Source organism: Podarcis filfolensis (genome assembly GCF_964270895.1).
Source record: "Podarcis filfolensis genome assembly, chromosome: 2".
In the NCBI taxonomy this organism is placed as follows: domain Eukaryota; kingdom Metazoa; phylum Chordata; class Lepidosauria; order Squamata; family Lacertidae; genus Podarcis; species Podarcis filfolensis.
In genome coordinates, this window is record NC_139605.1 from 95924696 (window position 1) to 95942479 (window position 17784).

The following is a 17784-nucleotide window of genomic DNA, read 5'->3' on the forward strand; positions in this document are numbered from 1 at the left end:
TATAAAATATGACTTAAGAAAAGAATATATGTGAGAAGTCATATAATTCCTCCACAAGACCCCAAAAAGCTGGATGGAAAACCTTCTACAACACGCTTCTTCAACCTCAGCCCTCCAGATGTTTTGAGACTACAATTCCCACCGTCCCTGACCACTGGTCCTGCTAGCTAGGGATGAAGGGAGTTGTAGTCCCAAAATATTGGAGGGCCGAGGTTGAGGAAGCCAGGTTTAGGGTATGATACCAGTCATTTTACGTGCCAAAAATTAGTGGCCTTCTTCTCATGTTGACTGATTTGTGGCAGCTATACAGAACAATACATAACAATGCTACATATAAGTTGCAAAACAAAATGCCACTCTCACCATAGGATTCTTTTTTCATTTGTCTCACCCCCTTGTACTGGGATACATCTTGCCCTCCCTATTATCTGGTGAGGAGAGCCTGACCAGGGTTTCAGACTATGGCAGCCATCATTACAATTGCTGCAGCAGAACATGAAAAGTCTAAGGAGACCTTTCAGCAGGCACCCAACGAACCATCAGGATCTGAACCATAGCTACCTGGTGCTTCATCTTTGTGCTCTTGGCGGCCACTCTAGCCAACATTTCTCACCCACAATCATGAGCATCTTGAGTACCTTGGAGAAAAGGTGCAATGGAGGGAGGAGGAACACAACAAACAAGCCTCAAGACACTTTTTCTTGCGTGAAAAAATGAGAGTGGGGGTGGTTACTGCATCATTTGATGGGTGCCAGGCATTCAGGGAAAGAGACAAAATACTTCAGAAGGGTACAGATCAGTTTCAGTGCCCTGGGGGGGGAGCTATGGCCTGAGGAGAGTCGCACGGAGCAGAGAGGCTGCATCTGGCTCCCGGTGGAGTACAGGGTCAGATTTAAGGTGCTGGTTTTGACCTTTAAAGCACTTCACAGCCTAGGACCCTCATACCTACGGGACTGCCTCTCCTGGTATGCCCCACGGAGGACCTTAAGGTCCATAAATAGCAACACCCTAGAGGTCCCGGGCCCTAAGGAAGTTAGATTAGCCTCAACCAGAGCCAGGGCCTTTTCAACACTGGCTCCGGCCTGGTGGAACACTCTGTCTCATCAGACCAGGGCCCTGCGGGATCTGATTTCTTTCCGCAGCGTCTGTAAGACAGAGTTGTTCTGCCTGGCCTTTGGCTTAGAATCAATTTGATTCCCTCCCCCTCTTTCTTTTTTCCTTTCTCCTCCTGTGAAGAGGCTGCATCTTAGTGTTTTAATGTTGTATTTTAATCTTGTTTTTTAAGTTGTATTTTAATCAAATTGTTTATATTATTGGTTGTTAGCCGCCCTGAGCCCGGTCTTGGCTGGGGAGGGCGGGGTATAAATAAAATTTATTATATTATTATTATTATCTGTACCCCAAACCCTAAGTTTCCTACCCATGTCATAGATGCACATCCCTCCCTCTCTGTCTCTGGGCTCCTGGTGGGTCAGAAAATTGGCCAGCACATTCATAAAGAGGAATATCATTGAAGTAAGGCAGGCAGGATCCTGGGGAGGCAATCATAGTGCCAGCAAAACGTTTCCCCTCTTTGCTCCACCTACTGTATCACTACTGAACATTGGGTCTTATCAGCTCCAGACAAGCCAGAAGCATTCCAAGCAGAGCCATTTCTTCCCCAAAGGACACTAGGTAAATGCCTATAAGCTGTCATTGAGGTCCCTTCATGCTCATCATTCCCATGCTCAGCACACCTCTTCCACCCCTTGTCTCAGTTGAGGGGAGCAGGATACCATTTAGCAAGCACAGGTCCTTTGTCCTGCTCCAAATAAATGTACCTGCAACGATTATCTCTGCATTTGCAAGGGCTGATATGAGCACCTGCTCTAGGTCTTTGGGGTGACAAGATTCTCTCCCCTCCTTGAATGGTCCCACCTCCTCCTGACCTATACACTTTCCTTAATCCCACAGGCCTAGTTCATAAGGATGAAAGAGAACAAAGTGAGCGAATGCTGTTGTTCCTTCATTTGCTCACTTATTCAGGGTACATTATCTGTGAGTGACAACAAATAGGAGAAACAGGGGGCTCCGAAGACTGACAGTGGGAACTCTACTACGACATGCAGCTCTACCAGTGCTCAGCAAAGCAAATCCTCAATACTGGCTTCAACTGAAAGACACAGCCCAGTGTACAAGCTAATACAGGTATAGGCAAACTCAGCCCTCCATTTGTTTTGGGACTACAACTCCCATCATCCCTGACCACTGGTCCTGTTAGCTAGGGATGATGGGAGTTGTAGTCCCAAAAATGTCTGGAGGGCAGAGTTTGCCTATGCCTGAGCTAATACACTATCGGAGTCTAATGCTGACTTGAAGTTATTGCTCTGATAAGAGTACGTGTACACCATTCCTTGCCATCTACTTCTGGAATAGATTCAGGTATCAATTTCCTACCCCTCCCTCCCACACCCATGCACCACCGGTCACCTTGCAAATGAACCATATGTTTACCAATCTTTCGAATGCAGTCTATTTGCTGGCTGTTTTGGAATTTGGCCAGCTTGTTTTTTGAAGCCCGGTAAACGCGTGCTGACCACATGTGTTGAAGCTTTCACAAGACAGGTTTCCATGTGCATCTCAACCACGAGACAAATGTAAAAACAAAATCTCGCTCATTGGGGGGGGCTGATTGTGTGGATCCAATTTCCAGCTGCTTACCACTGGTTAATAACTTAAGCAATTATAATTCCTTGACTCTCTGCTAAAAATCTTTCTGCATTGCTGTGTTTCATTAGTTCACAATCCTCTGCTGTCTGAGAGCTGGCAAAGACGGTGAGCTATATGGCAGGAAGGCCCGTGATCAAATCTCTTCACAGCTATGAGCGCAGTAGGTGGCCTTAGGCAAACCACTATCTTCCATACTCAGCCTTTTATAAGAACTAACATCAGTGGAAAATGTGGAGAGGAATTGTAGAGAAACAGCTGCAAGTACCAGCAAGGCTTCGATGATTGCCACCCCCATTGTATGATCAATGATAAGCGGATCAATAATATAGCAATGCACAATATAAAGAGCAGGAATGGGGAACCTGTGGCCCTGATCACTAGTCATAATGGCTGGGGCGGATGGTCGTTGTGAGTCCAACAGCTGGAGGACCACAGGCTCATCGGTACAGAGCCAAAGCTCTGAAGGAGAACAGGAACTGAACTATAAAAGGCCGCCTATTCCAATCCCCTTGCTCTTATACGAAGCAACTCTGTCTCCCTTGTTCCCAGATCAGTTCATGTAACCTTAACACACTTTGCTACAACCCGAGAGCAAACCTCTCCTTAAGACTCAAGCAAGCGATCCAAGTCACGTACATTGAGGCACAGGAAAAACAAAACAACAAACAAGAAGTCATTAGTCAATCTGACCGCCAAAAAAACCAAATATGTGGCAATCAGTCGGGCGCTGAATATGACCATAACCCATCTATCTATTTCCCCATCCAAAACTTCATTGAGAAAAGAGAAAGTCCATGCTATCCAATATCCTGTCCCATACACTTACACTATATGCCTCTGAAATCAAAATCACGTACTATGGGATGGCCCAGGGATAACATTGTTCACAAAGCTATGCATAAGTTGGGAAATGATTGGCTGCATCAACAATATGATGCAGATCCCATGGCACAGCTGCAGAGTAGTTCATAACCAATGTTGCAAGCAACCCAGGACACACTGCAGATCATGGAGGTCAGCTGCACATTGGTGCACAGTCAGTGTAAGATCAGTCCACCAAATTGTGGCCACAGAGGATCAGCTGGCAATTTACCACTTCTAGTGGGAGAGAGCTGCACAATGCTAACACAGACCTATTTTTGTAAGATTTGTTTAATGTTTTGGTTTACTTTTGAGTTTTCTTTAGCTTCAGCATTATGTAAAATCAAACAAACATTCCCTATTCACTTTTCTTCAAACAACACTACTTATTCTATCTTCACTATCTCTCTTCTAAGATGGAAGGGACCCTACAAAAAGAGGGTGAGAATTTTTCTTCCACCCTTCAACATACTGAATATGTGCCATGTAACATCTGTAACTAGTATCCATGTCCAAGTCCATCATGTATTTTAAAAGACAAGCACCCAAAGTACCATGCATCATTCAAGAAGTAAACACATAATACATCAAATGATTGATATTAAGACATTCTGATCCTTTTGGTATTATTTCTTATTCTTTTCCTAACACTCTCTAGCCATGTTTGCTATTTTAGTGGCTAAACAGACTGAGCTGATGGTTCCAGGGTGCTATTTACAAACTATGTCATTACCTTTTTTCATGAGTGATAAAAGCTAACACTATTTAGGCATTACATGATTCTACCCAGCACCACCCAAAGTATACATTCATTTGCACTGATCAACACCGTCTTTCTATGCTGCTTTTAGGAAAGAGATCTTGCAAAAGCCTTTGTGAAAATTTGGGTAATCCTTCCACACGAACACCTAGAAGATGAAAGCAAAGTAATCGCACCCCTCTCTGTTTATCAACCTCCATCTGCGGCCAAATTGGTGAAATGCAAGGTCAGCTCACACACTGCAACAGAAACATACATAACTAAGGAAACAGGTCCATTTTTATTTGGGGCATGCACTTGAGATTTAACACAAAAGCTGCAAAATAGCTACTTATATAACATACGATTCCCTAATGCCTACATGACGGAGTTGCAATTTCCTATATGCACCAACTGAAATTTGGCTGAACAGCATTTTACCAATTTTTGCTGAAGACTGTATAAGGCAAAGGACAGGACCCGAATAAATTTATTTATCAGCGAGGGCAGAGTTTGGTTTGTTTGTGCTATCCTCTATCCCTCTGCATGTTTTTCATCGGACAGATCCTTTTGAGAAAACTCAAGCCATTACAGAGCCCAAGACATCATTCCAGGCCTGCCAGGTAGCAACTGCAGTGGAATCCAGAAAGCTGTGCCAAGATCATATTATCAGGGCAGAACACGGCAGTTTGTTTTCACATGAGAAATCCAGTGGAGAACATAAAAGTGACATTTGGAGGGACTGAAAACAAATTCATGTTTCATTCATAGGCGACTGAGTCAATCTTCCACCAGCGTGGCAGATAAGGACTAGGGGCACACAAATTAGTGGAAAGAGATGAGGTGGCAGTTTCATGTGGAGGGGAGAGGGACCCATGAGAATCAGAAGCTATTTCAGACGATAAAAGCAAAAGGCACCAGGAAGACAATGGATGTAAAAGCACTTTAGGAGCAAATTGGGATGCCGATGTAGAGATTAGGTTTCTACCTTTCAGGATTCCTGGCTGAGGAAAGCAGTGAAACCTGTCACCAGAAGATGCAAGTCCCTCTGGGATACAACAATTCTGACTTTGCAGAGTCAACATGCTCCTGCTCATCCACAAATCAAGGACTAGCAATTACCCAGCCAAAAGGTTTATGGCTGAACAGGGTCAAAAAATCAATCACCTCTAGCAAAGGGAAGTTTCAATTCAAGACTGACACCCAGCACAGAGAAAGGCCCAGCAAGGCAACAAGGTTCCCTCACCCCACTTTTGCTCGACTTTACGCAATACAACCTTCACAAGAACGCAGAGCAAAAGGCCTGCAAGGGTTATAAGCCACATAAAATTCCATCTCTTCTGCAATTAAAGGGAACTTCCAGGCACGAAATTCAAAACCTCAATCACTCACACCCCAAAACAAGTCATGTTTTAAAGAGTGGCCACCACCTAAATACCTTGTTTGCATGCAAGGTATGCCCTCAGAAGATGTCACATACACTAGTATGAACTGCGCTTTAAATGTCAAATTATCTCATATAGGTACTCTTTGCACATACCCCTAATTTCCAAAATGATGGAAGGGGAGGGGGAACCGAACAGTTGATAAATGGTGATTCAACTTTTGCAGGAAGAATCTGTTCCTGAGGAGCCTTTCTAAAAATCACAACCCAAGGCAAAAGCAGTGTGCAGGAGCAGGGGACTGGGGTACTGTTGTTTTGTTTCCTTGCTTGATTTAACTGCCACCTTTACCACCAGCGGCCTGATAAAATGGCTCAGATTCAGCAAAGGGTTAAACAGCGCAAGAAGTGGGGGGGGGGCAGGTAGAGGATAATTGCCTGCAAGGGGAAAGAAATCTGTAGCTGAAGTGGGAGGCAAGGAGAGGAAAATCAAAGGCGATTGGGGGGGAGGGGAGAGAGAGAGAGATAGAGAGAGAGAGGAAGGGAAAGGAAAATTGAGAATTAATTACTTTTTTTTTTTTTACAGAAATAAAGCCAACTTACCGGGGTCGAAGTGCGAACTGAAGGCAAAGCTGGGGTTGAAAAATGAAGCCGACATGACAATAGCCAAGAGATTTGCCACCATTCCCATGGCAAAGCAGAAAAGGGGGGAAGGGTTGTAGGGGGTGCAGAGAAGAGAGAAGGGGGGGTGGATCAAAAAATTAAATGACAGAAGCGGCAGACACTAGGCAGGTGAGGCGGTGGGATGAGGGGAGGGGGCTGAAAGCTCTCGCAACTCCAGAAGTTGCGCCGGTGCCACATTTAAAAAAATCACCATCTCCTTTCCTCTTGATAGCACAGCCAGGGAATTCAATGCTGCTGCAGCTCCTCCTCTTCCTCCATGTTATTATCCCAGTGCGTCGCCTTCAGGTATTTTTTAGCCGATTACATCCTCCATGGGAAGATGAAGGGGGTTCGGGTTGCAACGGCCACAGTTGCAAGTGGTAGCATAAGCGAGTTGCTTAGCTATATAATATCTATTTCTTTTCTTTATAATTTGAGGCTGCTGTTTTTAATCGCAACGACCCCGGCGTTCGGCGTTGCAAAATCAAGCCAAAACAGATGCTAAGAGAAGCTGCCTGCAAAAAAACAAAATAAAATTGCACCTGGCTCGGTGCCGTCCTCCAAAGAATGGGTACAGCCTAGTGAGTGTCTTGCAAAAGGAGTGAGAGGAGATGTAGTCGCGCACTCTCCACCCCACCCCCACCCCCCTCTCCGGCTGCCACACAGGGGGAAAAGCTTTGCACCAAAACAAGAGAAAGCTGGAGCGTCGAGGAGGTGGGGGGAAAAGAGAGCACTGGCTGCAGCGATAACCGCCAGGGCAGGAGAGGAGGCTGCAGAGCGGCTGCAGAACACCAGGGCAGCTGCCGGTGCTAGTGGGAATGCAAAGGAAGGAGCTGTTCCAGTGCTGACCCTGGGAGAAGCAGCAGCAGCAGCCACAGCAACGCCATCTTGCTCCAGATCTGCCCTCCCCCCAACACTGCAGCAAGCGGCGGGGAAGGAGCGAGGCGGGGGGGAAGGGAGAAGAGGGAGCCGCCGGGCAGCGCTCGCCCAGGTGGCATGGCTTGGCGCGCGCAATGGGCGAAGAAGGGGCGTCGCTGCCGCACGTGCAGCCAAGTGTGACCCGGGTGAGCTCACACGCACGCGCGCGCGCACACACACACACACACACTGCTAAACTACACGCCCTTCGCTCGAGCCGGCAGGGCTGCGCGCGCGCGCACATTTGCCCAATCCACACGGGCGGACAGGAGCAGCGCTTCCCGTTCACACGCGCAGCTCCGCCAAATTACGGCCACGGGCTCCCCGCCCTCCTGCGAAACGCGCGCGCGCTCTCTGCGCTTTGGAGCAGGTTCTCAAACGCTGACCTGCGCTGCTTGGCTAAGCAAGGGGAGAACGGGTCAATTTTAGATAGAAAGCAGGTTCACACGCTGGCATAAAGCGTGGTACATTTACCGGTAATCAATAAATACTGTATATAAAGAATGGAGTTTCCTACGAGTCTCGTTGCAAGGCCATAGGGACCGACAGAGGCAAATGGAAAAGGGGGGCAGATCTTCCCCTGCACTAGTTGGGAAGGGTGTATAGTGATATTTAATGTGGAGAAAGTATAAATTGCGAATGGTCGTAATGGTCATGAACTGAGGCAGAGAATATTCCTGAGTGATCCTACAAATCCTTGAAAATGCAGGCCCGTCAGGGCCATTTTATACATTACAGATTACAAAGATTGAGGTGGTAGGATTTTGGAGGGTGGGGAGGTCTTTCTCCACCTAGAGAGACACACACACACACACACACACACGTATATAATTGACTATAGCAGCCTTTCCAAACCTTGGGTCACTAGATGTTGTTGGGACTACAACTCCCATCATCCCTGACTGCTGGCCCTTCTCACTAAGGATGCTGGGAGCTGTAGTTCAATAACATGCGGACCCAAGGTTGGGAAAGGCTGAACTAGGTCAAAGAAAGGATTGAGCTGTTTTGTCAAATTATGTATTATTGTTTTATTTATAAAATGTATATGCCACACTTCATCATAGATGATGCCACCCTTCACCAGATGATGTCGGGGCAGGTAAAAACAAAACAGAATGCAACAAAAGAGAAGATGCAGTTTAAACAGTCAAAATAATCAGTTGTAGAGCAAAACTATCTCGCTGTGCTGGCCCTATACATACATATTCAGAGGACCTGGCAAAAGAAGGAAGTTCCCCCGCCAGCCCCAAAAGATGGATGTTGACACCACCTGTTGAACCTCGGAGTGGAGGGTGTTACATAACTGAGGTGTTCTTACCAAGAAGGCTCTTTGATAAGCAATAAATCCTCTGATCTCATGTATGGGTAGGAGCTACAATCACCTCATGAGTACAAAGTACAGTAGTACCATCTAGAATTCTACCACCTCAGTCTACTGTTTCATTATGTGTACAATTGCTTTCACACTCCAAAATAAATGCTTCTTCCTCACGTCATCCTACACAGACTACATATCCTGTTACGGCCCGGATACATCATTATTATTATTGTTATTGTTATTAAGTCGCTTTATCTTGTCCTTATGAACAAACAAAACCCCTCACATATATACATTAAAACCGGGGGGGGGGGGGTCTTTAAAACATCCCACCCAATTCTAAAAGTGGTTTTTGCATGGCACCTAAAGATATGCAATGAAGATACCAGGCGAGCCTCCCTGGGGAGAGCACTCCACAAAGCGGGAGCCACCACAGAAAAGGTCCATTCCTGGATCTTACAGAGGGGGCACACAAGGAAGGGCCTCAGATGATGAGTGTAGGTTCCAAGGTGATTCAAAAAGGGAAAGCATTGCGATCCTGAGTAAATACTTTTTGGCAGTTCCTTTCCATCCATCTCTATCTTTGGAAGTAAATACCATCTTTTTTTTTTTTAAAAAAAAGAAAAGCCTTGAGGACAGGTGTGCTATGCTGAGTGAACAGCATATGTTTAGAGAATCAAAAGGTTGTATAAACAGAGGGTGAATGTAGAATTCATAGTATTTCCCTCATACAAATAAGATAGGTCTCCTCCTCTCCTTTCTCTGCCACTGACTACCCCTATTTGGGTCAGTAGTTTTGGCTGCATTCCTCTGCCTTCACTGGTACTTCCCTGAAACGAATGGCTATATTTGCACAGTGGAGAAAAGCTACTCCGACCCCCTTCAGAACGAGATGAGGAAATGAAACGTATTTATTACATTTGCATAGCTGTCAAGTGTCCCTTATTTGAAGGGACAGTCCCTTATTCCAGCGCCATGTCCCGCTGCTGTCCCTTATTGATGGATGTCCCTTAAATGTCCCTTAAATGATGTCCCTCAAATTTCAAAGGAAGCAGCTCCTCTCCCTCCCTCCCTGCAGGCCAGGGAGGAGGCACGCTCCAACTGTGTTGCTTGGCTGTGTTGCTCACCCAATAAGAAGTCTAAGAACGACTGGGGGGGTGGAGCTTGCATGCCTTGTGTGTGGCTAGTTAATGCAAGCTGAGGGGGTTTTCGAATTCTGGACGCCATTTTGTTGCACGTGCTGCTGCAAACTTTGCAGTGCAAAGCCAGGCCGGGGAGCCATCTTAAGTTGAGGCTGCATAGGCCTTGTGGTACATGTGATTCAGATTCTATTCAGTTGAACCTCTGGTTACAAAGTTGGTTGGACAGTGCTCTCGAAGCTACCAGCATGAGTTTAACCAGACTGCAGGAGGACAGGAAGACTGGAGTGCCTGGAACAGGTGAGGCTGCAGGTCCCTTATTTTGGCTGCTGGTCCCTTATTTTCAAGGCTGCTGGTCCCTTATTTTCAAATCTGTAAGTTGACAGCTATGCATTTGTATCTTGCCATTCCTTCACACAGGCCAATTTGCACGGCCTTTCCTCCTTTATCATCACAACCCTTTGAGGTATATTAAGATTCAGATATACTTATTGGTCCAAAGTCATCCAGTGAGTTTTGTGGGGATTTCAACTGAAATCTTCCCACTCTAAATCCAGTGTGCTAAACACTACCATCACATCATTCAGATGCTAGGATCTAATGGCTCCCAGACTTTAGGATCAGTGGGTTGCAGTGTCAACTCAACTTATAATGTTTCTAATTGACCAAGAATGCAGCTGCCACTGTTTTTGAATCTCCAGTAGCAAAGTGGAGGTGCTTCCTGTGAAAGCCAGTTCCTTGCATAATGTCGCTGCCATGCCTTGCCTTCTCTCCTCTTGTGTGGGATGACATTTAAGCATCAGAGTGGGCCCGTGGAACCAGATGCCACCTAGTTAAATTGTAAGCCATATTTTAAAGCAAGCCACTGGCAGAGGACAAAGGCCCAAATCCTGAATTAACATTTTTAGTCTGGGCCACAAAGCATAGAAATGGTTAAAACATAGCTGACTTGAAAGGCCTAATTTCTTAATTAAAGCACCCACCCAGACCCAGTAATCGGAACTCATTCACCAAAATAATGTACTCCTGTAATACTGTTGTGCAACAGCAAGCAGCCTGAAATTCTTCAGCTCTTAGTACGGGGACCTATATTTTCCCACAGTCCATGTTAATATTTAAAGCTGAATTTGCGTACAGTATTAATTTTTCAGAGGAGCCACGGCTGCAAAGAACATAGTGCTGTAGATGTCATCCTGCCATAAATAGATCTTACGTTAGGAGCGAGGGGATGGGGGAAATTAAAAGGTCTCCTTGTGAATAAATGTTCTTTGAGAAGCCGCCCCGATGTTTTTGAGCTCATTCTCTGCCTTCCTGGGGCACAAGATAATACTGCATTGTATGCAGTTACAATTCCCATTTGTAAAACAGGAGTGCAGAACTCTTAATGGGTGGTTACAGAGGCAGTTAACCTGAGTGGGAGCAGAAATGCTTAGAACACAATCTGCTTTCAAATAATATTCCTTTAAAACAGGAGGATGGCATTTATTTCTTTGAAGTTAAAGAGAGGTGAATTTCATCATACTTTTGAGACAAGACCCCAGCTGAAAGAAATGGGTGGGAATCCCAAAGAACCACAGTCACCTACAGAGATATATATTGATATGGATAGGCTAACACAAGTCCTTATCTAGGAAAAGCATCAGTTTCTTGTCACTGTGCAAATGAGTTATGTAGCCTTGCCACAAGGGGTGGGGGAAAATAATATTTGATGTATTTTTATAGGGAGTGAAATTCTGAACTGCAGCCTAGAATTAAAGGGTAGGGGAAGGGATATCAAAGTACAGTGATACCTCGGGTTAAGAACTTAATTTGTTCCGGAGGTCTGTTCTTAACCTGAAACTGTTCTTAATCTGAGGTACCACTTTAGCTAATGGGGCCTCCCACTGCTGCCACACGATTTCTGTTCTCATCCTGAAGCAAAGTTCTTAACCCAAGGTACTATTTTTGGGTTAGCGGAGTCTGTAACCTGAAACATCTGTAACCCGAGGTACCACTGTAATGGAACACTGCTATACCAATGGCTTTAACGGAGTTTACCAGGTTTTGTTCTGAATTTTAATTTGTATTTTGAAAGACCGTATGAACACTCTTGCATTGGACTGGCACAAAACTGAGGTTTTGGGCTGTAGATGACTATAAAATACACACTATTTAAAAAACAACAACACTTGGGGCCAATAATCATTCAGTGTTGTCATAGTCGCTAGCCAATACTTGCTAATAAAATTTGTGCAGCCACATTCCACATAGCACTCTGTATCAAAAATGCTCTGTGTGTGGAATGAGCCTTTTTCACATTACCACTTTGGCTGGTAAAATTCAATTTACCTGCAGCAAAGCACTACCTTAGAGAAAGATGTAACTACATCAGATGAGAAACAAATGCATGTGTACTACTGAGCAATGAAAAAAGTCATTAGGAAAGACCCTCAGTATTAAAGGCCATGCTTTTTATAGATTTGGCATTTGTATGCAACATCATATAACCTTTGGGGAAACAAGTAAGAATGCACTCTCCATAAACAGGTGTGCTTGTTCCCTGCAATCTTTGTACAAACAAATCAGGGTGGATGTTCAATAAACTAGTTATCTGGATGCAACTTCGGTAAATGCAAATTTGTCTCACCATAATGCACAGAATGGTTGAAATGACTGTGGCACTGGAATCATGCTTGGCTTATACATTATACATCTTATTTATTTATTAGATTTATTAGTAGACCCATAACCAAAGTCCTTTAGGTGATGATGCTATACATCCCATAAAGCACCAATCAATTAACGGCACAAAAGTCCTATAAAACAAAACCACCATGTGGGATCAGAGAATACAATCCGCCACGATTATGTAATCTACTAACAGAGAGTCACATACCCCTTTGAGAAAAAAAAATCATTGTAGAGCTAAATGTTTTCCTTTCTGCATAATTCTTTCCAGAAATCATCCAATTATGTGTTGACTATTATCCACTGTTAACAATGCACATAAGCTGTAAAACAAAGGTATTGGGGAAAGGCTATATACCATATTTTTCGCTCTATAAGACACACCTAGTTTTTTTTTGGGGGGGGGGAAACAAGAAGTAAGAAAGCAACGCAAAGCCTCCTGAGTGAAGAGGGAGCGCTCCTTCCTCTTCGCTCAGGAGGCTTTGCGGGGCTATCCCTGAAGCCAGGAGAGCAAGAGGGATCGGTGTGCACTGATCCCTCTTGCTCTCCTGGCTTCAGGGATTGGTGTGCACCGAGGGATCCCTCTTGCCCTCCTGGTTTCAGTGATAGCTGCCCAGTCTGCATTCGCTCCACAAGACACACACACATTTCCCCTTACTTTTTAGGAGGGGAAAAGTGCGTCTTATGGAGAGGAAAATACGGTAGCTCATAGGCAGAGCATCTGCTTTGAGTGCAGAAGTCCCAAGTTTAATCTCCAGCAACTGCAGGTAGGTCTGGGGGTGTCCCCTTTTTTGAAACCCTTCTGCAAGTCAGTGTGAATAATAACGAACTAGGTAGCAACTTCCTATCTTCCTAAGAGAAGGGATGGTTAACAGGTATCATCAATATATAGAATGGGAACTGGTGTTCAGACACCCCAGGTGGTTTGCTTGAGGTCAAACAAGCTCCTTGCAGAGAGGAGAAAGTTAAGTTAGTCCTGTTCATCCTCAGCCTTACTTCTCAAATACATACTCACTCACTTTCAGACAGGGAACACTGCCAGACTGCAATTCTGCTTCTCACAGTTCTCAAGTAAACAGCCTGCTGAGACTGCCAGAAGTTTGATCTGATAACACCTGGGGATCACATGGAGATGATTTTAAAAACCAAGGTACCTCCTGGTGCTGAGAGATGGAACTGCACAGAGAGAGCCAAAGCATGCAGCTGTTAACATCACGGTGTGCTCAGCACCTACCAGCTGTGCGCCCAGCTGTGTGCCTCTCGCCTTGAAGCACCAAGATAGCAACACTAACAGGAAACACATGAAGCCTGTCCCAAACTCTTGAGCCACATCAAGTGTCAGTTTTACTGGGGAAAGCAGACCCCCTCCAGGAACCATAATCTGTTATGATGCCGCAGTTTGAGACTCCAGGGAATTGGTTGCTTAAAGAGCCAGCTGACTGCCTCAGGGTTTGGTGCATTTCTGATGCAGCTTCCCCAGTGATGATCCGAGGCAGCGCATGGGCATGTGCTATGGGGCATTGTGTAGGTGGGAAAGCGAGAGTGCGGATGAAGCAGGCCTCTCGCAGAACTGTGCAAGAGGCACTAAACTTGGCACCAGTCCAAATTGAGGGGGGTAGGAATTCCTCTCAGTCCCATGTGTTTCTTCCCTTTGCTTTCAGCTGAGCCACATTCAGGCTTGCACCAATTGATGAACCTCCTCCCCACCACCAAAAAAGAGAGGGGAAAAACAGGGGAAGATATAAGATCCTCTCTCTTTCCCTCTTGTGAAACGTAGAGCCAGTAAATGAGGTCAGTTGCTCCATAGATTGCATGCTTTAAAAAACGCATGTAAAAAATGCAAATTAAAATTTGTTACAGGGTATGTGTTGCACGGCTGTATTTGTCAGAAAATATTACACCTCAAGCCCACCCATGGCTAAGGCGCTCTTATATTGTGGAGAGATATCCAGGAGTTTAGGTGGGCTTAGAAATCAGAGAATTGTAGAGTTGGAAGGGACCCCAAGTGTCATCAAGAAGGGACGCGGGTGGCGCTGTGGTCTAAACCACAGAGCCTAGGGCTTGCCGATCGGAAGGTCAGCAGTTCGAATCCCCATGACAGGGTGAACTCCCATTGTTCGGTCCCTGCTCCTGCCAACCTAGCAGTTCGAAAGCATATCAAGTACAAGTAGATAAATAGGTACTGCTCCGGCGGGAAGGTAAACGGCATTTTCGTGCGCTGCTCTGGTTCGCCAGAAGCGGCTTAGTCATGCTGGCTACATAACCCCGAAAAACTGTCTGCAGACAAACGCCGGCTCCCTCGGCCAATAGAGCGAGATGAACGCACAACACCAGAGTCGTCTGCGATGGGACCTAACGGTCAGGGGTACCTTTACCTTTACCAAGGGTCATCTAGTTCAACCCCCAGCAATGCAGGAATCTCAATGCAGGCTTGTCTGCACAATCACCGAAAGTGCGCGACAAAAGCCTTCTAGACATTGTACTGTACTTCTGCAAGCGACCTTTCAATGGCAGCTCTTCCGCGATAAGGGGACAGGCCATGTGTTGCATGCAGAAGGTCCTAGGTTCAAATCTCTGGCACCTCCAGTCTGTCTGAGATCCTGCCTGTTAGTGTAGGAAATACTGAACTAGATGGACCATCAGCTTGGCTTGCTATAAGGCAGCATCCTACAAAAACATCACACACACCATTGCTCTCTGTTGCTGCTGCAATCTGAAACCAGAGAACATTGGCAAGAGGCTTGTAGATTGATATGCGTACAGGGTCTTAAACACTGGAGGGAAGGAAGAAGGAATTTGACATTTTTAGGTTGGCTGGGTTTTTTAAAAAATTGCTCAGTTAGATTTAGCTTCTAAAAATCTTTAATTCCCCATGCAACTGTAGAGATGTGGCTTTGATCATGCTGTTTTATCGATGCTCTTGCTATTATTTTAAATATTTTGTTTGTGTGACTTTTGAAGGAGAACCTTTGGTTTTGAAAAATGGCATACAAGTTGAAATAATCACAATTCCTATTACCTGTCTCTTTAAAAATAAAAAAATAAAAAAATAAAAAAATAAAAATCATGTTATTGCCTGGAGAGCAATGTGCTTTTGCCACCTTCCATTGCTGTCCCACTGACTGTCTTGCCTCCCTCCCTCTCCTATGTTCTGTGGGATAAAATTAGAATTCATTAGAGCAAAATAACCAGCAGAGAAGCTGTATCCTCTCTCTACATCACCACAGAGCTTTTAGAGAGCTATTCACCATCTCTGGGCAATCTCTCATGATAACCTAGCAATATCCTGCCTGCAGATAGTAGATGCAAGCTGACAGTGGTGCTCTAGTGGAAAAGGCAAAAAAACCCTATGCTCTTATAAACATGCAATCCCCACCACCACGTCAGACTCTCCAAGTATATCTATTTTCCAGGAACAGTTCCACATTTACAAAAGCTGTCCCGGTTTCTGATTTGATCTTAGAATGTCCCGTTTTTCCTTAGGATGTTCCTATTTTCATCGGAGAAATGTTGGAGGGTATGGAGTTATGCGACCCGCAAGCCAAGGAGATAAGTAACTATGCCTTTAAAAGACATCTGAAGACAGCCCTGTATAGGGAAGTTTTTAAAAATGTTTAATGTTTTATTATGTTTTTATATATGTTGGAAGCTGCCCAGAGTATCTGGGGCAATCCTGTCAGATGGGTGGGAGAAGAAGAAGAATCGGAAGAGGACGTCCCTGTTTCCATTGGAGAAATCTTGTAGGGTATGCCACACACAGCACCCTATTCCTGCATAATAGTCATACATCAGTGGAACATATCCTTTCCAAATATTTGGGGGGGGGGTTGGGTTTTTGTTAAAATGCTTGAAGTTTAAACTGAACCGTCAACAATTTACAAAGAAATTCCAAGGACAGGGACATACAGTGGTACCTCAGGTTAAGTACTTAATTCGTTCCAGAGGTCTGTACTTAACCTGAAACTGTTCTTAACCTGAAGCACCACTTTAGCTAATGGGGCCTCCTGCTGCTGCTGCGCCACCGCCACACAATTTCTGTTCTCATCCTGAAGCAAAGTTCTTAACCTGAAGCACTATTTCTGGGTTAACGGAGTCTGTAACCTGAAGCATAGGTAACCTGAAGCGTATGTAACCCGAGGTACCACTGTATCATAAACAGAATCTCCATATCATAAAAAGACTCTAAAAGATGTCTGTGAGACCCATGAACTGCATTCCACGTAGCAATCAAAATAGCCGTGAATATCCTAACTGCAGAAAGTACAACAGGATGTCTTGACAATGCAATATCCCCAAAGAGAAATATTTCTTTTGAGAAATACACGGGGAGGTAAGGAAGAATAGGTAAGCCAATCTTTTAAGACTGGAGACACTGGGCCAGGAAACTAAGGGGAGGAGGCAAAGAAGTGATGGAGGATCTGAAAGGCATATATTGATTTTAACTAACCCACCTACAGATCTCTCGAGTTAATGTTAATCAGCCTCTAGAGAAGTTCAGCTTAAAATGAAGAGTTCTGCTTTGATCTAGCAATTCAGTGCCTGTAAAACTTAATCTTGCATATTCAAATTTCTAATAGCATAATTTAGTGAAAAATTCCCTTAACGATACTAACACTTGGTAACGTTTTTAGGTGAAACTGATCAGAGTAAAAAGTAAATTACCAAAATAGTAGTTAGGAGCCCTGAAAGAGCAGGGGGAGTTGATTTTTTTAAAGAAACAAAAACGTATGCCCCAAATAATTCGCAAACTGCAGGGAAATAACCAACAGATTACTGTTATGGAAAATATATAATGAAATTAGTAATTATGATAATTGAAACCACCACGTAAACAATAATTCAATCGTAACAAATAATGAACACTTAGAATTTTGGATGTAATCCAGTATATTTGGCTGTTTTCCAAGGTGCAAGTATGAAATAATAGAAGGGCCACTGATTAATTGTGAGAACCTAACCTCCAATTGTAACGTTTAGTTGAGGATAGGATAACAATATGGAGTGCTAACCTACTGAGTTTAATGGGTCTTACTGCTAAGTAAACAAGTATAGGAAGGTGGGCTAAACATCTTAGGCTGGCAAAACTCAAAGTGGCACATCAGTGTATTGAAACTACAGCGGCACAGATTTATAACAATGGCATGCTAGTTTAAGTTCTGGCTTAGCAGCAGATGGCATGGAACTGCCTGAGTCCTAAGAACACCAGTTAATAAGAACCCCCAATATAACACATCCCATCTTAGACTCGTTTCAGAGCTTGCGCTTCAACAGATCCAGGATGCAGCAGATCTCTGCATGGTGGCTCATGGTTTTTGGACCAGTTCATATATTTGCACTTCCTAGTTATAATGTTTATCTCCCCATTTCCAGCAGAAGCCTTACCCCATCT

At 44.6% G+C, this 17784-nt stretch overlaps 1 protein-coding gene across 5 annotated transcripts in view; it reads right to left on the bottom strand.

The window, feature by feature from the left end:
• AATK (apoptosis associated tyrosine kinase) overlaps positions 1–7254 on the bottom strand; it is an 86159-nt gene extending 78905 nt beyond the window's left edge. For 2 of the 5 annotated variants that reach the window (XM_083598568.1, XM_083598566.1), the window contains exon 1: positions 6294–6999. In XM_083598568.1, coding sequence (XP_083454694.1) covers positions 6294–6381 — 88 coding nt within the window. In that variant the 5' untranslated portion in view covers positions 6382–6999. Of the gene's footprint in view, positions 1–6293 lie in introns of all 5 variants that reach the window. The other 3 variants (XM_083598567.1, XM_083598569.1, XM_083598571.1) reach the window with 3 other exon arrangements.
• Between the last annotated feature and the right edge of the window lie 10530 nt (positions 7255–17784).